Source organism: Salvelinus namaycush, chromosome 36, assembly GCF_016432855.1.
Source record: "Salvelinus namaycush isolate Seneca chromosome 36, SaNama_1.0, whole genome shotgun sequence".
Lineage (NCBI taxonomy): Eukaryota > Metazoa > Chordata > Actinopteri > Salmoniformes > Salmonidae > Salvelinus > Salvelinus namaycush.
This window is the reverse complement of record NC_052342.1, coordinates 5,647,030-5,670,626: the sequence shown is the minus strand read 5'-3', so window position 1 is coordinate 5,670,626 and position 23,597 is coordinate 5,647,030. Positions and strand designations below refer to the sequence as shown.

General features: G+C 44.3%; 1 protein-coding gene across 1 annotated transcript in view; it reads left to right on the top strand.

The window, feature by feature from the left end:
• The window catches only part of LOC120030209 (ankyrin-2-like), a 119,889-nt gene that overhangs the window by 54,156 nt on the left and 42,136 nt on the right, over positions 1–23,597 (top strand). The window contains exons 7-27 of the mRNA XM_038975560.1: positions 333–356; positions 2,357–2,455; positions 4,516–4,614; positions 6,730–6,828; positions 7,997–8,194; positions 9,673–9,771; positions 10,330–10,428; positions 10,585–10,683; positions 10,949–11,146; positions 12,349–12,447; positions 12,990–13,088; positions 13,307–13,504; positions 15,141–15,239; positions 15,408–15,506; positions 16,028–16,126; positions 16,243–16,341; positions 16,456–16,528; positions 18,966–19,107; positions 19,558–19,645; positions 20,145–20,248; positions 22,535–22,570. Of these exons, the coding sequence (XP_038831488.1) occupies positions 333–356; positions 2,357–2,455; positions 4,516–4,614; positions 6,730–6,828; positions 7,997–8,194; positions 9,673–9,771; positions 10,330–10,428; positions 10,585–10,683; positions 10,949–11,146; positions 12,349–12,447; positions 12,990–13,088; positions 13,307–13,504; positions 15,141–15,239; positions 15,408–15,506; positions 16,028–16,126; positions 16,243–16,341; positions 16,456–16,528; positions 18,966–19,107; positions 19,558–19,645; positions 20,145–20,248; positions 22,535–22,570 (2,249 nt within the window). The remainder of the gene's footprint in view (positions 1–332; positions 357–2,356; positions 2,456–4,515; positions 4,615–6,729; positions 6,829–7,996; positions 8,195–9,672; positions 9,772–10,329; positions 10,429–10,584; positions 10,684–10,948; positions 11,147–12,348; positions 12,448–12,989; positions 13,089–13,306; positions 13,505–15,140; positions 15,240–15,407; positions 15,507–16,027; positions 16,127–16,242; positions 16,342–16,455; positions 16,529–18,965; positions 19,108–19,557; positions 19,646–20,144; positions 20,249–22,534; positions 22,571–23,597) is intronic.

Here is a 23,597-nt window from a genome sequence, read left to right as displayed (position 1 = left end):
TTTATCTGAAAGTGAGGCGGATATATAGCATTTTGCTCTTTTTTTTTTAACATTGAACAACCCCATGATGTGATTATATAGTGAAAAAGCACACCAGTCTCTTTCATAATTTCTTTAAACAATAAAAGCTAATTTCAGAACATGTGTATATATAGCATTTTGGAATTAAACTCTTCATACAGCTATAAAGCTGTTTTTGAAAAATAATCATACCACTCTAGCTACGTTGCCTGTATTTCATGTGCTGCACAGTCTACCCTGGACTTTGAGCATCTGTATGACTGTGTGTACAATAACTAAGGTCTTTCCCTTCCTCATCTCTACCGCTTCAGATGATGGTCAATAGGACTACGGAGGTATAACCACTATGTCTACCACTCAAACCTTCATCATAACCCCATCACTTTTCTTGTTTGTCTTTGTGTCGTTTCAGCACTTTTATTTCCCCTTACTTCTATAGCATTGGATGGTGGAAATAGCCACGAGTCTTTCAGTCCTTCACAATTTCTTTATGTTTTTTTTGTAATGTTAAGCATGCATGGTGATATCTCGAATGGCCCACTCTCTCAAGTAGCTTTTTCCCGCACATCATGTGCCTTAGCAGTTTGTCGTTCAGTTTGAAAACTGTTGTCGGCTCATTTATTTTACTTTGTGCATACTTTCGACATACTTTCGTTTTTCATTGGTCGAGTTTCTGGAGTTGTATTGATGCTACCCCAAGCTCAGAGAGTTGTTTTATATTCTTACTGATAATCTCATAATCACCTATACATTTCACACTAAGATGATATATAGATGTTACATAACGATGGTTCATCATTTTTACAGTGTTAAAGGGATACTTCGGGATTTTGGCAATGAGGCCCTTTTATCTACTTCCCAGAGTCAGATGAACTTGTGGACACCATTTTTATGTCTCTGCGTGCAGTGTGAAGGAAGTCTCTAACTCGCGCTAGCACAATCGCTAACTAGCATTAGCGTAACGACTGCAAGTCATGTTTATGCCTCTTCCAGTCATTGTGCTAACACTAGTTAGCATCGGCTCGCAAAACTACCTCTAACTTCCTTCTTACTGGAAAACAGAGACCTAACAATGGTATCCACAAGTTCATCTGACTCTGGGGAAGGAGATAAAGGGCCTCATTGCCAAAATCCTGAAATATCCCATATTAATGTTTATATATAGAATGTATATATGTTGTGTTGCATGCCATTCATTTATATTGTAGATGAACTATGAACTAAATTGGTATTATTTGACAAAGCATAAAACAATGTTATTGATATAATGAGGTCGGAATTAACACATCTTTACAATTAGGGCTTGAGATAAGAGGAAGAAATAGTCATATTATAAGAAATATATCAATGCAAATATATGTACATTATTCTTGCAAACAAGCATGCTTTTATATAGTATAGTATACTACTGCAATGGCTTGATAGAACAGCAATCAAAAAGTATCCAGGTGTTTTGCAGATCATTTTCTTGAGGAACAAAAGCCCTATATAGCATGATGCATCGCGTCTATTTTCATTTGCACCATTACCAGCTTTAGATGTGTAATTTTGAATCATTGCGTAGTCACTACAATTCTTCACACTTTTGTAAATAATGTTTTCACATTAAATCGGACCATAACTTTCAGAATGGAAAGGTAAGGCAAGAATTTCACAATACTCCAACCGCTCTGCAACAGCTCTCTCTGATTTCTTATGATTCCTAACATGACAACATGGCGTACAGTGACATAGTGCACTTTGGTGTTGATAAAAAATAATACCGTCATGGTTTTTTGATTTGGTGTCTGTTTTTTCTCTGTCCTGTAACTGTATGGTTAACTAATACTGTGTGTCAATTGTTTGGTTGATATTAACAGTCTGTGTGAACTGTACGTCCACTTGTTTTTTAATTCCTTAATTTATTTCTTTATTATTTAAGTAAATGGAGAAACTATACAGTTTATTTTGTTCTGACTGTAGGATTACCAGTTGCATGGTAGTGATCTTTCTGCATGGTAGTGATCTTTCTGAGTGTGTTTGTGTGTATGCCTACAGTACGTCATTTGCGTGTATGTGTGTAATTGAGTCATCATTTTCTGAAACTGAATTTTAAGATTTCTTTCCCTTCATCTCTTTGGTTTCCTCCCTCTTCTGAGTTTGGAGCGTTGCTCTTTTACATTTACTAATTTAATTTTTCTTTCTTCCCCTTTGATGATGGTTAATGCGACTGCTGCATGCTGGGATAGTGGAGGTCAAGGGTCAGGGGTCAGGCTTTGGGGTCATGAATGAGGCTAGTATCTAACCCACTGTCTCTCTCTCCCTCCATCTCGCTATGTTCACCCCTGTGTTACAGAGTGGATTCACGCCACTTCATATTGCTGCCCACTATGGAAACGTGAATGTGGCCACACTACTGCTAAATCGTGGGGCGGCTGTGGACTTTACAGCTAGGGTAGGTACCATTACCATAGCCCAGGCTGAAACTGTTACAACAACCTTCTGATCTGCAGTCAGATGCGCTATTGTTGTGCAGTGTTGGATTCTGGGTTAAACTTGGAACATTTCTATCCTAGAGACTGGTTGTTACAGCAGAAGTTAATGGTTATCTGTAGGAGCCAGATGGCTTTGGAATGTGCTGGGTGGACGGGAGGAAGTCACAGGATTGCTATAGGGGATACGGGTGGACATCTTTGGATTAGGCAAATGAGGGGTTGAGGTCAGGTCAGATCCCCTTAAGGGAGAAATGGCGGTTTATTACCCTATTACTTCATCTTCCTGTCGAACCACAATAGATGTCAGGATTGGAGAGGAGGAGGAGTGCCTAAATTGGAGTATATATACTTGTGGTGGTAGAAACATGTTTTTTCTAATGCAGCTGTATTGATCCTCTGGGGAGAATAAACTTGGTTAAGCTTTCATAGTGTCCGTAGAGTTTTTTACTCTGAGAATTAGAACCTAACAGCAGCGAGGTCTTGGGATCCATCACGATACCCTCCTTTGTGTTCTTTCCTTTACTGGAAATAGTGCAACGATTGTAGGTTATAGGAAGGGCTGCCCACACACACTGTGCCAACACAGCACTGAGTCCAAGAACCATAAAACACAGGAGACTTTAGAGCACATACGCACACACATACACACACACACACATTTTAAGCGAGTAGAGTGAAATGCCCTTTAGGAACCCACAGTCAGCGATTAAGTTGCTTTCGAGGACAATGACACCTTCCGCCTCAGCACTTCCCTTTTCTCGGAATCCTCATGTCCATGTGTGTGGTCCCCATCAGCCACTCAGACAGAGAGAGGAATGAGTCTTAGGAGACAGAACTCAAGGCGAGAGTTGGAGAGAGTCGCCTGGCCAAGCTGAAAGATTACTTGAAGGTCACAGACTCAATGCAGTCCTGTTCTGACTGAGCCCTTTGTTTCTACAACTTAAGCACAAATCTACTAACTCAGCAAGGGACTCCACAGTCAGAAACCTTACCTTTTATTTGCAGAAACGTAACACTGACAACCACTGTAATTTCTGCTGTGTCATACTTTCTCAGGCACTTTTTCAGTCACAGTCAACATAACAAGCTGTGTGTCCTGCAGTGCTTGGGACCAGGCAGAGGAAAAAGCTCAGCTTTCACATTGTCAGGATTTCACAGAAATCACAGAAACGCCAAAATAACATAACACATCCTAACAGAAAGAATGAACAGAAACCATTCATCAGCAATTCCATTCAATTCAAGCTCTATTGTCCCAGCAAGGAAATTCATTGAGGTATATTAGAAAGCATGACATCAGTCACTGGACGCCTTGTCCTGAACTACCCCCACTGTCTGTGGAACAACATTGCACGTAATAGAAACTGGTCAAAAGTAGTGCACTATGTAGGGAATAGGGTGCCATTTGGTCCGCTGACTAGGTTATAACACAGCTCTGTTATTGCCACAGACGGGTCAGTGTGGGTCCGGGTATCAGTTATCACGATTATAACTCTAATATTCTAGTAAAGCAGTCTGTCTAATCAGGAAAACATCTGTACCGGTTGGCAGATTTGATAAAATAATAAAGCCCTGCATGTGTTTACTAGTAAACAAGTTCCACAACAACAACGACAATAATGCCATAGAAAACCCTAACCTAAGAGAACCCTAACCTAAGAGAACCCTAACCTAAGAAATCCTTAACCTAAGAGAACCCTAACCTAAGAGAACCCTAACCTAAGAGAACCCTAACCTAAGAGAACCCTAACCTAAGAAATCCTTAACCTAAGAGAACCCTAACCTAAGAGAACCCTAACCTAAGAAATCCTTAACCTAAGAGAACCCTAACCTAAGAGAACCCTAACCTAAGATTAGGTAAACAGGGGATACTGTATGTAGCAACATTACTCGTAATATAAACGGTATACTGGCCTTGTAACAGCACAAATGTATACAGTAGGATAGGTAGTTATGTACCATTAGTTCATTGGTTTATTTCGTTTTAAATGTGTCTTCCATTGTGTTCTGTGTATTTCAGAATGGGATCACGCCCCTCCACGTGGCCTCTAAGCGTGGCAACGCTAACATGGTGCGCCTCCTACTGGACAGGGGGTCTCAGATCGACGCTAAGACTAGAGTGAGTCCACACAAACGCACACACTCATACATACAGTACACGTACACACACACACACACACACGCACAACGTTTGACCCCCCTCACTGTGCACAAGTGTGTGACGCAGTGTCCTTTCTACCAAACTGTCATTATTGTCCAGTGACAGAGCTGCAGTCACTTTCCACCAGACTCAGCCGTGGACATCTCCTTTAGCTGCAGCAATGTATCATCGTCTCATCCACAGACAGTTGTGACGCATTGGGTCGCTGTGTGTTATGTGTGTGTCTGTCTGCGTATGTGTGCATTGTGCGTGTGTGTGTGTGTGTGTGTGTGTGCGAACGTGTGTGTTTTAAGTTTATGTACTGTGTAAGTAGGTGTACTCACTGTTCATATTGTATGTAGGTGTGGGTGTGAGATAGGGAGTGTGTGTGTGTGTGTACTGCATAGCTGTTGGACGTGTGTGCGAGTGAGAGCTGCAGCACTATGTATTTACGGCTAGCTCACTAGAGAATAACTTGTTGAGTCTAAAAGCCCTCCATTTTGACACGCTGTTATTCTTGTGTCCTTGGCCGTTTTGCTGCTCAATCAGCTTACTGCATTTACTTAGGGCAAAAATCCCTTCTGACGCAACCACTCTCCCTGCTCTCTCAAATCACTCCATCACTATACCTCCCTCCTCCCTGAGCCTGACAATCTATCCATCTTTCGTAACAGAAAACATCCTGTTTTTAGTTACGCCATAGATATTTATGCGTCCATTACCAAGGTATTGCATCCTAATATCATTCTAAGGTCCAGAGTTAAACTAAATATCGTATGAATGAAGATGATGTGATTAGACCCTAACGTAACGAAAACGTCCACTCAACGTTAGACAACGGTACAGTTCCCGGTCAGGGCAGGACAGTGCCTGTTTAGACTGTTAGCATTCTATTAGCTTCATATTATATCCATATCATTTGTATTGTCCAGAGTTAACGTTGATATAATATCATATAGGTGGCTACGTCTCAAATCTGAAATGGCACCCTAATCCCTATATAGTGCACTATTTTTGACCAGTGGCCGATAGTGCACCAATTTCTTTTTACCAGAACCCTATGTAGGGAATAGGGTGCCATTTGGTCCGCTGACTAGGTTATAACACAGCTCTGTTATTGCCACAGACGGGTCAGTGTGGGTCCGGGTATCAGTTATCACGATTATAACTCTAATATTCTAGTAAAGCAGTCTGTCTAATCAGGAAAACATCTGTACCGGTTGGCAGATTTGATAAAATAATAAAGCCCTGCATGTGTTTAGTGGGAAATGAGCTCCACAACAAAAACAACACGAGTGCCCTAAAAAACCCGAACCACGTGGCCATCTTTGTGCATTTTATTACACAAGCAGAGTGAAGAATAACAGGGGATACTGTCTTTTTTGTTTTGTCTGTGTCAGTTTGATCTCTGGTGTGTGTGTGTGTGTGTGTGTGTGTGTGTGTGTGTGTGTGTGTGTGTGTGTGTGTGTGTGTGTGTGTGTGTGTGTGTGTGTGTGTGTGTGTGTGTGTGTGTGTGTGTGTGTGTGTGTGCGCGTCCATGTGCGTGTGTCCCTGCCTTTGTGCGCAGTGGTGAGGTTAACATGTCACTGAAGCAAAGGTCAAGGACATTTCAGCCGCCATGTTTCAATACGTGTCTCTACATGCAGCTGTACGCATCCATTGTTTGACATTGTTTGAATTCTACAAAGCCTTTCGTCCACTGATAATCAATGTACAAGATACTCAGGGGTCATAGCCACAGATATAATCTAGTCAAATAATGTAAGTCCATTGTGGATGATCGAGGTTCACCCTGTAGTGAACCAGGGAAGGGAACAATCACCCCGGCCCTTATATGTCACAATCTGATTAATACCCTGCTACCACCGGTGACCTTGTGTTATGTGTATACGTGTGTTTATTCATACGACATTGGGGGTTGTTTTGTGTGTGTGTGCGCGCGCACGCGCGCGTGTGTGTGTTTTGTTTGCCCTGTGTGTTTGAACCGTATGTATGTGTGTGTGTGTGCGTGTTCATGTGGTATGGGGTTATTGGTATACAAATATGTCTGTGTGTGTGAATTTGACCATCTGTGTGGGTGTGTTTTTTCTGCAGGACGGCCTCACACCTCTACACTGCGCGGCCAGGAGTGGACATGACCCTGCAGTGGAGCTACTGCTGGAGAGAGGAGCACCCATGCTGGCCAGGACCAAGGTACACACACACACACACACACACACACACACACACACACACACACACACACACACACACACACACACACACACACACACACACACACACACACACACACACACACACACACACTCGTAACACCCAGTCTCCATGGTTATATCCGCGGGTTGAATAAAGAGAAAACATTGCATTCAAAATGTATAATTCTTGTGCAATTCATATCTATCGGCTACAGTGAGGTTCTTCTTTCATCATTTTGATCTGTCTTTAGTTCGTAGCCTAAACCTAAACTCTGGGAACTTGGGCAGAAAAAATTCATGTCGATCCACTGAGGCAAAAAGGACAATGTCAGAGTTGAATTCAATAAGAGAAAAGCTGTGAATAAATAGAAGGAGGGCCAGAACAGTATTCTAATGTTTGGAAAGATTTGTTGAAGTGGTAAAAGAGGATGATGGCTGTGCCGGCGATGTTATGTGTTATGATTTTGAGGCGATGTACACATTTGACAGACACAAGACGGGGACATCAAAATGGTATGTCAAGGGATCTGTACTATTCAGATGGGTTAAATGGAATAGTAACCTAACTGAAATCTGGACACTGACTGTAGGTCTATAACCTCTCACATAGCCTTATATAATATCAATTTGATTATACATCAAATGTACATTTTTACTCTGGGACAGGAGTGGCGAAATATGATTTATTTATTTCAGCATCTTGAAAGAATTAATGAATGAATGAATTAACCATCTGTAAAGGTGGTTTATCAGCATCATAAAATCTGACACTATTTCAACCACATAAAATATGCATCCTATTCGAACTGAAATCTTATCAAAAACAGGTTGGGTTGTTTTAACAGCTTTTCATGTCCTTAAAACCGGTCAAACTGATGTCATTTGGACATTTTGCACGGAAAACCTTTCCCATTTTTTTTTTTTGTTATTGCATTTGCTCCCCGGTCCCTAAAAGTTTTTGCTGCGCTGCTGGCCTCTGATTTTCACTTTACCACTTATAGTCGGGTGGTTGCGGATGGGTTATTAGCAATTATGGGCGGGTGCGGGTGAACAAACAGCTGACCCATGCATCACTAACACACACCCTCTCTCTGACCGTCTTCTCTATCTTTCTCTCTTTCTCTCTCTCTCTCTCTCTCTCTCTCTCTCTCTCTCTCTCTCTGTAGAACGGCCTGTCTCCTCTCCACATGTCAGCTCAAGGCGACCACGTTGAGTGTGTCAAGCACCTGCTGCAGCACAAGGCGCCTGTTGATGATGTCACACTGGACTACCTGACGGCGCTGCACGTCGCCGCCCACTGCGGTCACTACAGAGTCACCAAGCTGCTGCTGGACAAGAGGGCCAACCCCAACGCTCGAGCGCTGGTAATACTCACGCTCCTATTACCACTAATACAATGACTTCCAATACTCTAGGCCTATACGCTGTGTATACAAAAGTATGTGGACACCCCTTCAAATGAGTGGATTCGGCTATTTGACAGGTGTATAAAATCGAACACACCGCCATGCAATCTCCATAGACAAACATTGGCAGTAGAATGGCCTTACTGAAGAGCTCAGTGACTTTCAATGTGACACTGTCATAGGATGCCACCTTTCCGACAAGTCAGTTCATCAAATTGTACTGTAAGTAGTGTAACAGTACTGTAAGTACTGTTAATGTTAAGTGGGAACGTCTAGGAGCAACAACAGCTCAGCCGCTAAGTGGTAGGCCACACAAGCTCACAGAATGGAAACGCCGAGTGCTGAAGTTCTGAAGGGCTACAGTTAGGCTATGAACTAACGCCAGATAAAAATTGTCTGTCCTCGGTTGCAACACTCACTCCCGAGTTCCAAACTGGCTCTGGATGCAACGTCAGCACAATAACTGTTCGTCGGGAGCTTCTTGAAATGGGTTTCCATGGCCGAGCAGCCGCACACAAGTCTAAGATCACCATGCTCAATGCCAAGCGTCGGCTGGAGTGGTGTAAAGCTCGCCGCCATTGGAGTCTGGATCAGTGGAAATGCGTTTTCTGGAGTGATGAATCACACTTCACCATATGGCAGTCCGATGGACAAAGCTGGGTTTGGCGGATGCCAGGAGAACGCTACCTGCCCCAATGCATAGTGGCAACTGTAAAGTTTGGTGGAGTAGGAATAATGGTCTGAGGTTGTTTTTCATGGTCCGGGGAGGCCCTTTTGTTACTGTGAAGTGAAATCTTAACGCTACAGCGTACAATGACATTCTAGACGATTCTTTGCTTCCAACTTTGTGGCAACAGTTTGGGGAAGGCCCTTTCCTGTTTCAGCATGACAATGCCCTGTGCACAAAGCGAGGTCCATACAGAAATGGTTTGTCGAGATTGGTGGGGAAGAACTTGACTGGCCTGCACAGAGCCCTGACCTCAACCCCATCAAACACCTTTGGGATGAATTGGAATGCCGTCTGCGAGCCAGACCTATTCATCCAACATCTGTGTCCGACCTCACTAATGTGTCATGTGGCTGAATGGAAGCAAGTCCCCACAACAATGTTCCAACATCTAGTGGAAAGCCTTCCCAGAAAGAGTGAGGCTGTTATAGAAGCAATGGGGGTACCAACTCCATATTAATGCCCATGATTTTGGAATGAGTTATTAGACGAGCAGGTGTCCACATCCTTTTGGTCGTGTGTTGTATGTGTGGTGGCTGTTTTGCCGATTCTGTCTCAGAGACAGAACTTGGTCAAACAAAGTTTTGAGTGAAAATAAGATGGCCTCTTCTATCTGTCTCAACAATGTCAACAATGTCCCTACATGTATATGCCACCTGTACTGTAGGTGTGTTTCATTCATTCTGTGTCTGGGGTGTGTGTCTGTCAGAATGGCTTCACACCGCTTCACATCGCCTGTAAGAAGAACAGAGTGAAGGTGATGGAGCTGCTGGTCAAGTATGGAGCTTTTATCCAGGCCATCACAGAGGTAGGACACTAGCCTTCAAAATGTAAACAGTTACATCATAATACACAATTATGCGTGTATTATTAGATGATACACAAATTAGCTTCCACAATATACACAAGAGTGCAACCCCACACCGCTTAAACCTTCAATACGGTTGACTTAAAGGTAGACTCAGCGAAATGACGTTGTCACGAGCAGCACCGGAGATATTGAGATGAGCGAGATGCAAGACTTTGCTCTCACACAGCCACACGCAGTATCTGCGCATGTGCACGGGTTCGCTTCGCCATGTTATGACGTGGTCGCCAGGCCACCGAAACAGCGGAGAAGTTGAGCCTCGCGCTTCAACGCTCTTAGTTGTTGTGGAAATTGACCCACGATGCACTATTACTTTCTGCGTCTACCGTTAATATAACGTCTGCCCATTTACACATCGACTTGGTTACACTAGTTTCATTAGCTAATATGTTTTGACCAGACCTGCCTTCAAACACATAAACAGTGCAGAATGTATGTAAAGGTGAAACATTTCTTGATTTAATCTCTCCTTGTCGCCCTCTACCTTTCTCTCTCTAGTCTGGCCTGACTCCCATCCACGTAGCAGCCTTCATGGGTCACCTCAACATGGTGCTGCTGCTGCTGCAGAGCGGAGCCTCGCCTGACGTCTGCAACATTGTGAGTGACGGGGGACGGGGGGGGGTCATGTGGTGATGGACAGTCGTGTCTTAGCACGCTGTTTGTTTACGCTGTCGCCGGGCGTGCGTCTTTCTACGGCGTCATTGGCGCGTTTGTCTGCGTTTCTGCTGACTCGTACGTCTGTGTTGTGTGCAGCGGGGGGAGACGGCTCTACACATGGCAGCCAGGGCAGGACAGGTGGAGGTGGTGCGCTGTCTGCTGAGGAACGGCGCCCTGGTGGACGCCAGAGCCAGGGTAACGCATTTAACGACACCATTTACCACACAGTATTAGACGGTTATCATCAGTGTTGAACTCTTCAAAAAAAACATCCAAAAAGTACCAATTGCGTCCACAAAAACATCATTAAACATGGGCTGTAAAATTAAACAGTCCAGCACTTTAACTCTGCCTGTTAATTTCATGTACTGTAAAAGTCACATCACCCATAACCTCTATGTCCGTCCCTAATAAAACTCATTTTCTGCCCACTATATCCTCCATGTCTCCACCCCTGCAGGAGGACCAGACTCCCCTCCACATCGCGTCTCGCCTGGGGAAGACTGAGATAGTCCAGCTGCTGCTGCAGCATATGGCCCACCCGGACGCGTCCACAACTAACGGATACACACCCTTACACATCTCAGCCAGGGAGGGACAGGTGGACGTGGCTTCAGTCCTGCTGGAGGCAGGCGCCTCACACTCGCTGGCTACCAAGGTAGGTGGAGAGCACACACACGCGCCTACATTTCACCTGCCTACGCTCAAACACACATGCTCACGTACACAACACGCACTTGCGCATCTTGGTGCTTTTTTCGTGGGGATTTTTTTAACGGATGAAATATATCCCCTTCTTTCCTTGTGGATTTTATACGAAATATCTCTTGATTCACTGTATGGTATGTTTCATGGGGGCCACTGTCAGTATGAACTTCTATAATCTGGTTTAATCAATGACGGGTTAATGATGCTTTGGAGAACATCTGGGCCCTTCTCCTAAATTTTGCAAGAGGACATTGATGTTGTCATTGAATGATATTCAATGTGCATTGACGCGACAATACATCAGTGCTAATTTATTCATATGCTCTGGGCTCTGAATAAAAGCAGTTTATGAGGCAGTAAAATCCACCTCTCGTGATGGAGGTGCTCTCTCTTTCTTTCTCTCTTTCTTTCTCTCTCCCTTCCCCCTCTTCTCCTTGTCTCCTGGGGGGGGGGGGATGGGCGTGGCACTGTTAGCATGACGAACAGGACAGCGGATGCTCATTGAACAACATCGTCCAAGCCTTAGGCTTGCCCCTCTCTGCCTCTCTCCCCAATCACGTATATTTCATCTATTGGATCACATTTGATACATTCTAATCTTTATCTCCTGTTTTTCACAAGAGCCTCAAACATGACCGTCGTTAGCGCCTCTCATTCTCTTCTCTACACATTGTTTCTACTCGGATGTGCATTACATCAGAAATGAACCAGCGTTACACGGACAAAGGATTCCCTCCCTTCATGGGCTGGGTCGTAAACACTGTGGTCATGTGACATGAGAGCAGCACCGTTGTCCTATCACAACAGCCCTGGCCTCCTGTCAATGTGACAATGGGTAAAGAGCACCACCTGGTGGCTATATTGGGACCAGGTATTACTTGTGAGAGGGAGAGGCCCACATTGGATTTTGGGTATTACCTACGATTGCATCAGCAGTGTGGATGTAGAGAGAATGGTTCTTATTGCGCATCTTATTAAATTGCATTGCGTTTGGTTCACATACATCATTAGTTGGACATTCATTTTAGATCCATTTGGAAATGAGGCTGTTATGAAATGATTGCTTTTTTATATATTTCATGAGCCTGAAGATCTAGTTAGTGGTTGTTACAATCGTTATTAAATGGTCGTCTGTGTGTTGTCTCCATACAGAAAGGATTCACTCCCCTGCATGTGGCGTCCAAGTACGGAAGCCTGGATGTGACCAAACTTCTCCTGCAGAAAAGAGCCCCTCCCGATTCTGCTGGGAAGGTAAGCAATCATTACCATAACTCAAACCCTAAATCATGGTGTAGCTCTACATGTTATAGAGGGAAAATGTAACTACACAATAGAAGTACATTTCTCACCAGGTGTGTTATATTTTCACGATTTCGATTCAGCTAATTCACTGACCTTGAAGGACTGTTATGGGATAAAGAATAGTCGATATCAAAGCTTTATCTGGCTAAATATTTTTTTAAAGTCTGTTCGTATTTCTGTGTTGAGGCTATGTTCTCAGCGAGACTACCGGTGAGCATAGTTTGACCGAATCAACTTTCCGTTTGATTAACTACTGTTTATTCCTCTACTTTTAGGAAAGACAGATAACATATATTATTTTTCTTTTTATTCTTTTTGAATAAGGACCCACCCAGTGATCCTCCTGCTGCTTGCTCTTTAATTTAAGTCTAATTCTAACACGCTGTAATAGTACCCCGATAACACAGCTTATCATATGTGTGTGTGTGTGTTGACTAGCTAGCGTTAATAGCTGCTTGCTCCGCTAACCAGCCTGGTTTAATCCAATACAGAATGGCCTCACGCCCCTCCATGTCGCAGCGCATTACGATAACCAGAAGGTGGCGCTCCTGCTTTTGGACAAAGGGGCCTCCCCCCACGCCACGGCCAAGGTGAGACTTCCCGTCACTCAGACCCCCACCCCGGTCACTGTCCTCAGAGGTGGGAGGACAGACGTCGGTCGACCTTGGGGTGGACGGTCAACGTAATTTTGAAGCTGTGTGTGTGTGTGTGTGTGTGTGTGTGTGTGTGTGTGTGTGTGTGTGTGGACATCTTTTGGGGTATCTGTAGAACTTAATTGATGTACTCTCGACCTCCCTCTCTCCTCCAGAACGGCTACACTCCCCTTCACATTGCGGCGAAAAAGAACCAGATGGACATAGCGGTGGTGCTGCTGCAGTACGGGGCCGAGACCAACATCCTGACCAAGCAGGGGGTCACCCCCCTACACCTGGCCTCACAGGAGGGACACGCTGACATGGCCGCCCTGCTCATGGAGAAGGGGACTCAAGTCAACGTCCCCACCAAGGTAGGCCTGCCTCTTCCCATCCCTCTCGGTTTTAAACTGCTTATGGGACGCGGCCATGGGCCGAGATTTGAAGCCACTCCTCAACGACCCACACTTTAAAACTAAGACGTTAAAATTGTACATAGGCCTTCGTACTCTAGTCACAGACACTTTTCTGAGACGTGATGTCTCACTGCTTCTGAGGGGTTCAAAGGAACAGGTTCTCTGATGTCAGTCTTTGATTCCACTTCATTCCACTGTCATGTGCTCTCATTCCTTCCAAGTCTCCATTTTAAAGTACCCTTGTGAATATAGTTACACGCGCAGTAAGGGCTTAATCCTATCAGGTGTCATTAGCTTGGACTATATTAGATTCATCGATATCTTTGTGACAATTTGCAAGGAAATAGGAGTTACACACACAGCTCTCAAGTTAGTATCCAGCCTTCGGTTCTGATTTGAGAGCTGTACCGTGGCATGCATGAAGGTAACAGGAATGAATTTGAGAGAAGGGGAGAGTGTAGTTTCAAAGCTATTTTAGGAAGAGTGTGAGACTGCTTGTGCCCTGAGCTGCAGAGGGCCGCGTCAGAGAGAAGGAGGTGGGATGTTGATAAACTGCCGTGACGACCATGAATATCTGCTCACACGTGTCACACCGAAGGCCCTGCCTGTCAGACACAGTCACACTTAATGGTCCCTGTCTGTGGGCATGCATGCCCCTACACACACTTACAGTATACAGTACACTCTTAGAAAAAAGGGTTCTTCGGCTGTCCACACGGGATAACCTCACCTGTCACTCAAAAACTCCTCCCTTTTTGGTTCCAGGTCGAACCATTTGTGTTTCCAGGTAGAACCCTTTTGGGTTCCATGTAGAACACCCTGTGGAGAGGGTTCTACATGGAAGCCAAAACAATTCTACTTGGAACCAAAAGGGTTCTACCTGGAACCAAAAAGGGAGGAGTTTTTGAGTGACAGGCGAGGTTATCCTATGTGGACAGCCGAATAACCCTTTTTTCCTAAGAGTGTAGGCATGCACATACTATAAATACATACGCATATGAAAACAGTTCATGTACACACATGCGTGCACACACACGCACTTTACAGTCCCCCACCCACACACACACGCACTTTGTCTTTGAAATTTAGAGCAGGCAAGCAAGGCCACAGGGCTTCGTCTCCAGCCAAGCAGAAACCCAGGTCTATTCCCCCTTTAAACGTTTTACAAACCATTCATTCTTCATCCAGCTCCATCAGTCAACCCCAGACAGATCTCCCACTGGGCACACACTGCTTGAATCAACGTTGTTTCCGTGTCACTTCAATGGAATGACGTTGAACCAATGTGGAATAGACGTTGAATTGACGTCTGTGCCCGGCGGGCTGAGTGGACGAAGATATATCACTGCTTTTACGTGACCTTGTCTGCCTTGTCTCAGGGGTGCAAGACCATACACTCTGCATGAGAAGACCCCAAATACCCAGTCACATCTTTCCCACCTGTCAATGCATTCCTGTCCTGTAAAAGTTGCCTGTCACTCAAAAACTCTGTTCTCCTTCAGGAGAAACTACTGTCCATAGGTATACAGTAGGCTGATTCATTCATGTAGAGAGGTGGTGAGTAACAAACACATTGTTGTTTGTGTTCCTTCAGAGTGGCCTCACCTCCCTCCATCTGGCTGCCCAGGAGGACAAGGTGGCTGTGGGTGAGATACTGGCGAAACATGGAGCCAACCTGGACCAGCAAACTAAGGTAGGGCGTATATTTGAGCATTGGCTGACCATTGTACTGGAATACTGATAATATACAGTATGTCTCCATATTCTGTACCTCAGTATGCCAATGAATGTCTGTTTCTCTTTTCATGATGTTGGTAATAGATGTTTTGATACTTACTGGGATTTACCATTATCGTTCCAGTTGGGTTACACTCCTCTGATCGTAGCGTGTCACTATGGCAATGCCAAGATGGTCAACTTCCTCTTACAGAACGGTGCTAGTGTCAATGCCAAAACCAAGGTAACACACCATGCACAAAACTAACACAGTGCACTCTTAGAAAAAAGCACCTTTTTTAAAAGAGATACTTCTGGATTTTGAGAATGAGGCCCTTTATACAGTATACTTCCCCAGTCAGATTTCTATGTCTCTGTGTGCAGTTTGAAGGAAGTTGCTAACTAGCGCTAGTGCAATGACTGGGGGTCAATGGTAACTGCTAGCATGCTAGTAGATACCATAGACTTCCAGGCATTATGCTAACTCTAGTTAGCATTGGCTCGCAAAACTACCTCTAACCTCCTTCATACTGGACACAGATACATAAAAATGATATCCACGAGTTCATCTGACTGGGGAAGTAGATAAAGGACCTCGTACCTAAATTCCCAAAGTTTCCCTTTAACTGTGTTACGAATGTTCAATAATGCAATTATTTTCTTTGACAGGAAAGATAAAATGCTATCGTAAGGGTTCATACATAATTTCTAAAATGTTCAGGCCTTGCCAGACAGTCATTACTCTGTTTGACTTTCTCTTGTCAGAATGGGTACACTCCCCTCCACCAAGCAGCACAGCAAGGAAACACACACATCATCAATCTACTGCTGCAGAATGGAGCTAAGCCTAACAACATCACTGCGGTGTGTGGACTAGCTTCTGAACATACACACACCCCCACACACACACACACACACGCATGCACATGCACACACACACACGCACACACACACACTTATGTCTTTCTCCCATCCTCTAGAATGGTAACACAGCTCTGGCCATCGCCCGGCGACTTGGCTACATCTCGGTGGTAGACACACTCAAGGTTGTCACCGAGGAGATCATTACCTCGACGACCGTGAGTCACACAACATTCACACAACTATCTCACTCCGCTATCCCTAAAATAAAGAATTCACACATGGTTTCGCCTATAAAGTTGGAATGATCTTATTTTGTTAATGTCGTTTAGACGGTGACAGAGAAACACAAGTTGAACGTCCCTGAGACTATGACTGAAGTCCTAGATGTCTCTGATGAGGAGGGTGAGTTTGCCACTTGATCCAGTCAGTATATGACCACAACCATGTATAGAGACTGTCATTCTAAACCTCAGTCCATTTATGTTTGCCCTACAAGAACTTCAGTTAACCCGACTTCGTGTTCAAATCCTGCCCCAGTTTACTGTAGACACTGATCGACTAATAGGCTATCTCAGTAAGCCTTCCCCAAATCCTTCCCGTTTTTCCCATTTCCCAATCCTACACTAAAAAAGGTGATATCTAGAACCTAAAAGGGTTCTTCGGCTGTCCCCATAGGAGAACCCTTTGAAGAATAATTTTTGGTTCCAGGTAGAACCCTTTTGGGTTCCATTTAAAACCCTTTCCGCAGAGGGTTCTACCTGGAACCAAAAAGGGTTTTACCTGGAACCAAAAAGGGTTCTCCTATGGGGACAGCCGAAGAACCTTTTTGTAACCCTTTTTTTCGGAGAGTCTAGTGTGTGTTGTGGTAGGCTAGTTTTCTCACTGTACTGTGTACTGTATAGGCCTACATACTGTACCCACAGTGCTGAAAGAGAGTGAGGATGATGTTCTGTCCGATGACTCCATGGATTTAGAAGGTACACCGTGTGAAGGTTGCCGTGGTGGTTACTATTGAAGAGGGTGTGACGGTTTGTCGTGGTCGTGGTAATTCGCATGGTGTGAGATTCCTCTGCGATGGTTGAGTGGTTGAGAGGACATACTTGAACCTGCACTAAACTCGCCTACTGATATGGTTTGGATTCAAACATAGTGTGGTGAAACCAAGCTTGTGATATGCACATTTAGGCCCACTTCTCTAAATGTGGAATACTGGTTATCATTGCTGAAAGCATTAGTGCTGTCAACAAACATTTATATTGACACTAGTGGTGGCCGTGCCCTCTTTAATGTCAATACGAGAATGTTTTTGTTTTGTCACGCTTCTTAAATATCAGCTAAGGGGAAAGGGTGGATTTTAAAAGCATTTTAATAGCATATTCAGAGGACTTTAAGAAATGTTGCCCCTGGACTAGAGAGTGCCATTAAACTTCAAGCGGAAAGACACCAATTAAAACGGTAAAAGCTTGCCTGTACAGAACTCAGGAAGATAGTTTCACCCTGAGTGTTGTCAGTTCAAAGCGGATTTCAAATCCCCACTCGGAAATGCTGTGATCTATCTCCTATCACATGCCATGGCCGGGAAAGCCTGAATATGTAAGAATATGTAAGCTACTTTTGAAATGCTGCTAAGGGCTAACTTAACTTAAGCCTCCTTCAAAACACATGCCAATGCTTTACTGATTAATTCTGTATGGTTGATATTTATTAGCATTAGTGGGAATACTTGTTAAAGGCAGTTAGTTCCACTCTTCCAGGCCCTCTGTCATGGCTCATAAAGTTTGTGCATTTAGGGCCAATCTGTGTTTATGTGAACAGTCACCTCATAGACGTGGCAATGCATTACGGATATGGAAGATTTTTCTTTTTCCTGGCTCTTCCGGTTGCGCAGTGAATTCACTTTACTTCTCGAGGGAAACTTGGATCATAAGAGTGGAGTGGTTGGCAGTGATTTTGGTGGAAAATGGACACACCCTGTCAATAGTTGTGTTTTGGAAGCTGGGTTTGGTTTTGCAGACAGTGTGGCTGTTCTAACCGACATTTCTTGCTATTGGATGTGTTGTAAATGACATTGCTTTGTGAGTATTTCTTCTCAACCCGCATCTCATAGCTTGCTTTACCCTTACAGTTGTGGTGCTACTGTGCATATTACTAATCGTCGTGGTAATGTGATCATATTGTGGCTGTTTTTCTTGTCTTCCTTTTGTTCCTAACCTTTCCTACTCCAGGCAGTGGTTATGCTATTGACACAGGAACATCTCTATCAGCCTACAGTATGTTTCTCACTTGTTCTGCCAGCACATCCTCCAGTATGCTACCTGCTCCCCTTAGGCACTTGTCACACAATGGTGCCAACCCGAACTGTACTGTACTGGTTGAGATTTTTTTTTAAATCATCCCACTGTCCTTTCCAGTTGGGTTCCGCTAATTTTGGTGGGGTTGTTGGATGCGTAACCAGGCCAGCACAGTACAGCTCGACTCAGTTTGGTTCAGCCCCCTGCTGTCCAGTAGTGGTAACAGCAGCAGTAGAGCTTTATGACGTGGTGGAGACCAGGCAGAGATGAGCTGTGTCTCCCAGCTCATCTGTAGTGCTTCAGTAACTGTAAGCGCTTATATCTGACGACAAAAAAGGACAGACGGTGTCTGTATGTGTGTGTGACTGTGTGTGTGTGTGTGTGTGTGTCACTAAGCCTCACGTTGACACACACACACACCCTAGGTAAGGGCTGGCCCCTGCGTGTATGTATGCTTGCTAACTGTAGTCACATCACAATGTCCCCTTCCCCCGACAATACCCGTATTCTCTTCCGCGTAGCTCAACCCGCATCCCTCTCTCCTCCAGGTGACGACACGATGACAGGGGACGGAGGGGAGTACTTGAGGGCAGAGGACCTGAGGGAACTGGGAGATGACTCCTTGCCTGGACAGTACATGGATGGGATGAACTACCTGCGCTTCAGTCTGGAGGGGGGACGCTCTGACAGGTAGAGTATATACACCGGATGAAGGAGAAGGGTGTGTGTGTGCGTGTGTGCGTGTGTGTGTGTGTGTGTGTGTGTGTGTGAGAGAGTGTATGATCTAATTTGTGGTGAATGCACGAATGTTTGTGAAGTTTCTGATGAATTTCAACTAATTTCTCTTCCTCCTTACCATGCTTACTGTACCTAGTCGAATGCAAAGGTATGTGATATAAATGCTATTGTCTCTCTATGATTGAGTCAGTCCACATCCGTCGCAGAACTACTGTAGTAGTTTTGAAGTAGTTATTTGTAGTACTACTCCGAATATCGCCGTCCATTTTTCCTTGATTTTACAGTACTTCACTTGTGCCATGTCTCATGGATAGATTTGTGCCATATTGGGTGGTGAACACTGTTTTAGCTGTGTGTGATGTTTCCATGGCTACCTACGTCACATTTTCCTCCTCTCCTCAGTTTGGACAGGTCCTACACTCCCAGTCACCACGGTTACTACTCTCCAAAACACGAAAGCATGATAGAGGAGATGCTCACCAGCCACAACGTAAGTAAAGAGTTTACCTTCTCACATCCACGACTGTAAAGGGATGAACCAGGCCTTGAGACTCATCTATTGCAACGGAAACATATTGTGCATGCTATGCATTGCTCAAAGCAGTTGCTCTGCTCAATACAGGAAATATATTACTTTGATTCATAGGGTCGTAATGTCTTGACGTTGAATAACTCCTGTATTGGAATGTAGTGAGTGCTCTTAGAAATGTACTTTATTCGACTGTAGATCATTCAAAGTGTAGGTCTGAGTTTAGATGAACGTCGCTGTCTATCCAGAGACGGGTACTGTAAAGTAGCGCAAGCTAACGTGTTATGGTGCAATGCATCTTACTGTTGTAAAATTGCATTGTGTCAATGTTATTGCATCTGTCCCTAATCAAAAAAACGTTTTAAAAAAAGTCAAATAAAGTTGAGGTGCAATGTTTGTGTGTGTAACCGACTGTTGGCTGTGGCATGTCCTTAACAAGTGGCTCTTTGTTGGTTGCCAGGTGTCGTCTCTTGCCAGGGAAAATGAAAAGGACTCGTATCGTCTGAGCTGGGGCACAGAAAATCTGGACAATGTGGCACTGTCCTCCAGCCCGATCCACTCTGGGTAGGTACAGCGGGCACAGCGAGTACACAGAAGGGTTGGGCTTTAACTATCAAAACATTTATTTTTTTTAAACTAATTTTGGTACAAAAGCTGCAACAGTTATCTGGCCTAACCCATCCTGAATGCAGGTTTCCCTTGAGCCTAGTGCGTTCAGCCCTGTTCAACAGACACTAGAGCAACGGTGGGTCCAGGCAGCTCGTTTATTATTTATTTATTTTTGTTCTGAGAACAGAATCACCATCTTTTGTAATCCTACTCCATCTGTTAAGCGGCTTTGGGGGATAACACTATGAAGAGCAGTAATGAATAATGTTAGCACTCATTATAGACATATTAGTCTAATGCATTGTGATATGAAGATCCCCTGTCATCCTCTAGTTAACTCTCTCTGCCATGCTAATTGATGACGGAAGATAATCCCTCTTAGTAATAATGACACAAGTCCTGAATCAGTAATGTAAGGCTACTGAGAGTGTCTCGAAGTACTGGTTTAGGACAAGCGGTACGACAAACAATTTGGAACATTGATCATTCTCCAAAGACACTGATGATTCTGGTCCACAGGGATGGGGAGTATGGTTTATTTTCTTCTCTTTCAGCCCTAGAGACGTTTTCTTTTATATCCCTATCTATCGTTCTATCTACAGTGCCTTCGGAAAGTATTCAGACCCCTTGTATTTTTCCACATTTTGTTACGTTACAGCCTTATTCTAAAATTGATTTTTTTTCAATTAAAAAGTCCTCATCAATCTACACACAATGCCCCATAATGACAAAGCGAGAACAGTTTTTTTGCATTTTTTCAAATGTATAAAAGATTAAAAAGACAAATACTTTATTTACATAAGTATTCAGACCCTTTGCTATGAGACTCGAAATTTAGTTCAGGTGCATCCTGTTTCCATTGATCATCCTTGAGATGTTTCTACAACTTGATTGGAGTCCACCTGTGATACATTCTATTGATTGGACATGATTTGGAAAGGCACATACCTGTCTATGTGCACGTCAGAGCAAAAACCAAGCTACGAGGTCAAAGGAATTAGACAGGATTGTGTTGAGGCACAAATCTGGGGAAGGGAACCAAAACATGTCTGCAGCATTGTAGGTCCCCAAGAACACTGTGGCCTCCATCATTCTTAAATGGAAGAAGTTTGGAACCACCAAGACTCTTCCGAGAGCTGTCCTCCCGGCCAAACTGAGCAATCGGGGGAGAAGGGTCTTGGTCAGGGAGGTGACCAAATACCCGATTGTCACTCTGACAGAGCTCCAGAGTTCCTTTGGGGAGATGGGTGAACCTTCTCAGAAGGACAACTGTCTCTGCAGCACTGCACCAATCATGCCTTTATGGTAGAGTGGCCAGACAGAAGCCACTCCTCAGTAAAAGGCACATGACAGCCTGCTTGGAGTTTAGCAAAAGTCACCTAAAGGACTCTCAGACCAAGAGAAACAAGATTCTCTGGTCTGATGAAACCAAGATTGAACTATTTGGCCTCAATGCCAAGCGTCACGTCTGGAGGAAACCTGGTACGATCCCTACGGTGAAGCACGGTGGTTGCAGCATCATGCTGGGGGGGATGTTTTTCAGCAGCAGGGCCTGGGAGACTAGTCAGAATCGAGGGAAAGATGAACGGAGCAAAGTACAGAGAATTCCTTGATGAAAACTTGCTCCAGAGCCCTTAGTACCGCAGACTGGGGCGAAGGTTCTCCTTCCAACAGGACAACGATCCTAAGCACACAGCCAAGATAACGCAGGAGTGGCTTTGGCACAAGTCTCTGTATGTCCTTAAGTGGCGCAGCCACTGAGCCTGGACTTGAACCCGATCGAACATCTCTGGAGAGACCTGAAAATAGCTGTGCAGCGACGCTCCCCACCCAACCTGACAGAGCTTGAGAGGATCTGCAGAGAAGAATGGGAGAAACTCCCCAAATACAGGTGTGCCAAGCTTGTAGCTTCATACCCAAAAAGACTTGAGGCTGTAATCGCTGCCAAAGGTTCTTCAACAAAGTACTGAGTAAAGGGTCTGAATACTTATGTAAATGTAATATTTCATTTTTTATAAATGTGTCATTATTGGGTATTGTGTGTAGATTGATGAGGGAAAAAACAATTTAATAAATTTTAGAATAAGGCTGTAACGTAACAAAATGTAGAAAAAGTCAAGGGGTCTGAATACTTTCCGAATACACTGTATATTTCTTTATTTCTATCCAGCTCTCTCTCTCTCTCTCGCTCTCTCTCTCTCTCTCTCTCTTTGTCTCATGGGGTCTCTGTTCTGTTTTCAGCCATTCCTCTCCGTGCCATGATCATGGCGACAGCAGGTGATCTACTGCACCTTGGTTTCCTCCTCTTCATCCTCCTCTTCACACTCCTCCTCCTCTCTTTCACAGTGTGCTCTCCTTCTAGAGAGATGTGTTTGTTTGTTTGTGGTTGTTTCACACATGCCTGTCTTGCGAGTGCAGCACTACTAACAGATGTTTCCCATGTTCCAATATTCCCCCGTTTTAGCTTTTGATCACTCGGACATTTGTCAACGTTTATATACATTTTTACACAGGCCTCTTTGTTAGGAACATCATTTGCTCCTAGTGCTGCATCAAAGAGTCACACACATTGCCTCATCGTCATTGGTCAGCCATTGTGTCCATCTTGGTTGAATCCTGTTGACTCATGGAGGCCATTTTGTTTGTTGTTTAATTGTGTTTGGTCGATTCACAGCTGCAAGGTTCTAGGGCTCTATTCAATCAGATCTGCTTCAGCCGACATCCGTATAGCGGTTGTTTTGGTGGTGTCAGAGCTTGCGGTGGTACTGCGTTAGAGCTGTCAAGTCCACAAGCGGCTCCTGGCATTATAGCCTACCTGAAGTGGACATTGCCGTTGGCTGCACAGAGTTGCATTAAGAGAAATCCCATGCAGCCTTGTTAACAAGTTTGAACGCTGGAATGTGAGATGTAATTTTCACCTCAATTAGGCTGATACAATCCTCATTATTAAGTTGAATGATTTTCAATTTGAGTGTCATTATTTTTAACATAGTCTATGTTTTTCTCATTCTGGAATTGTAACGCGAGTGGGATGTGTGTTGCTTCGTGACACTGCCAAAACATCAGCTATGCGGGTGTCGGATATCGCCGGTTAGCGCTTGATCTGATTGAATCCAGGCCCCTTGTGCTTTTGCGTTCGATATAACCAATCTCCGTGTTTGCCGTTGTACCGCATTGTTCAGTCTGCGTGTTGGAGTGTTGTTTTAATGGTTTGTTTGCTTTACCATAACATACTGGTGTCACCGGTGAAGTGCGTTAGCAGCTCCTTCACATTAGCCGTAACAGTATGTGGTGTCACACCCAT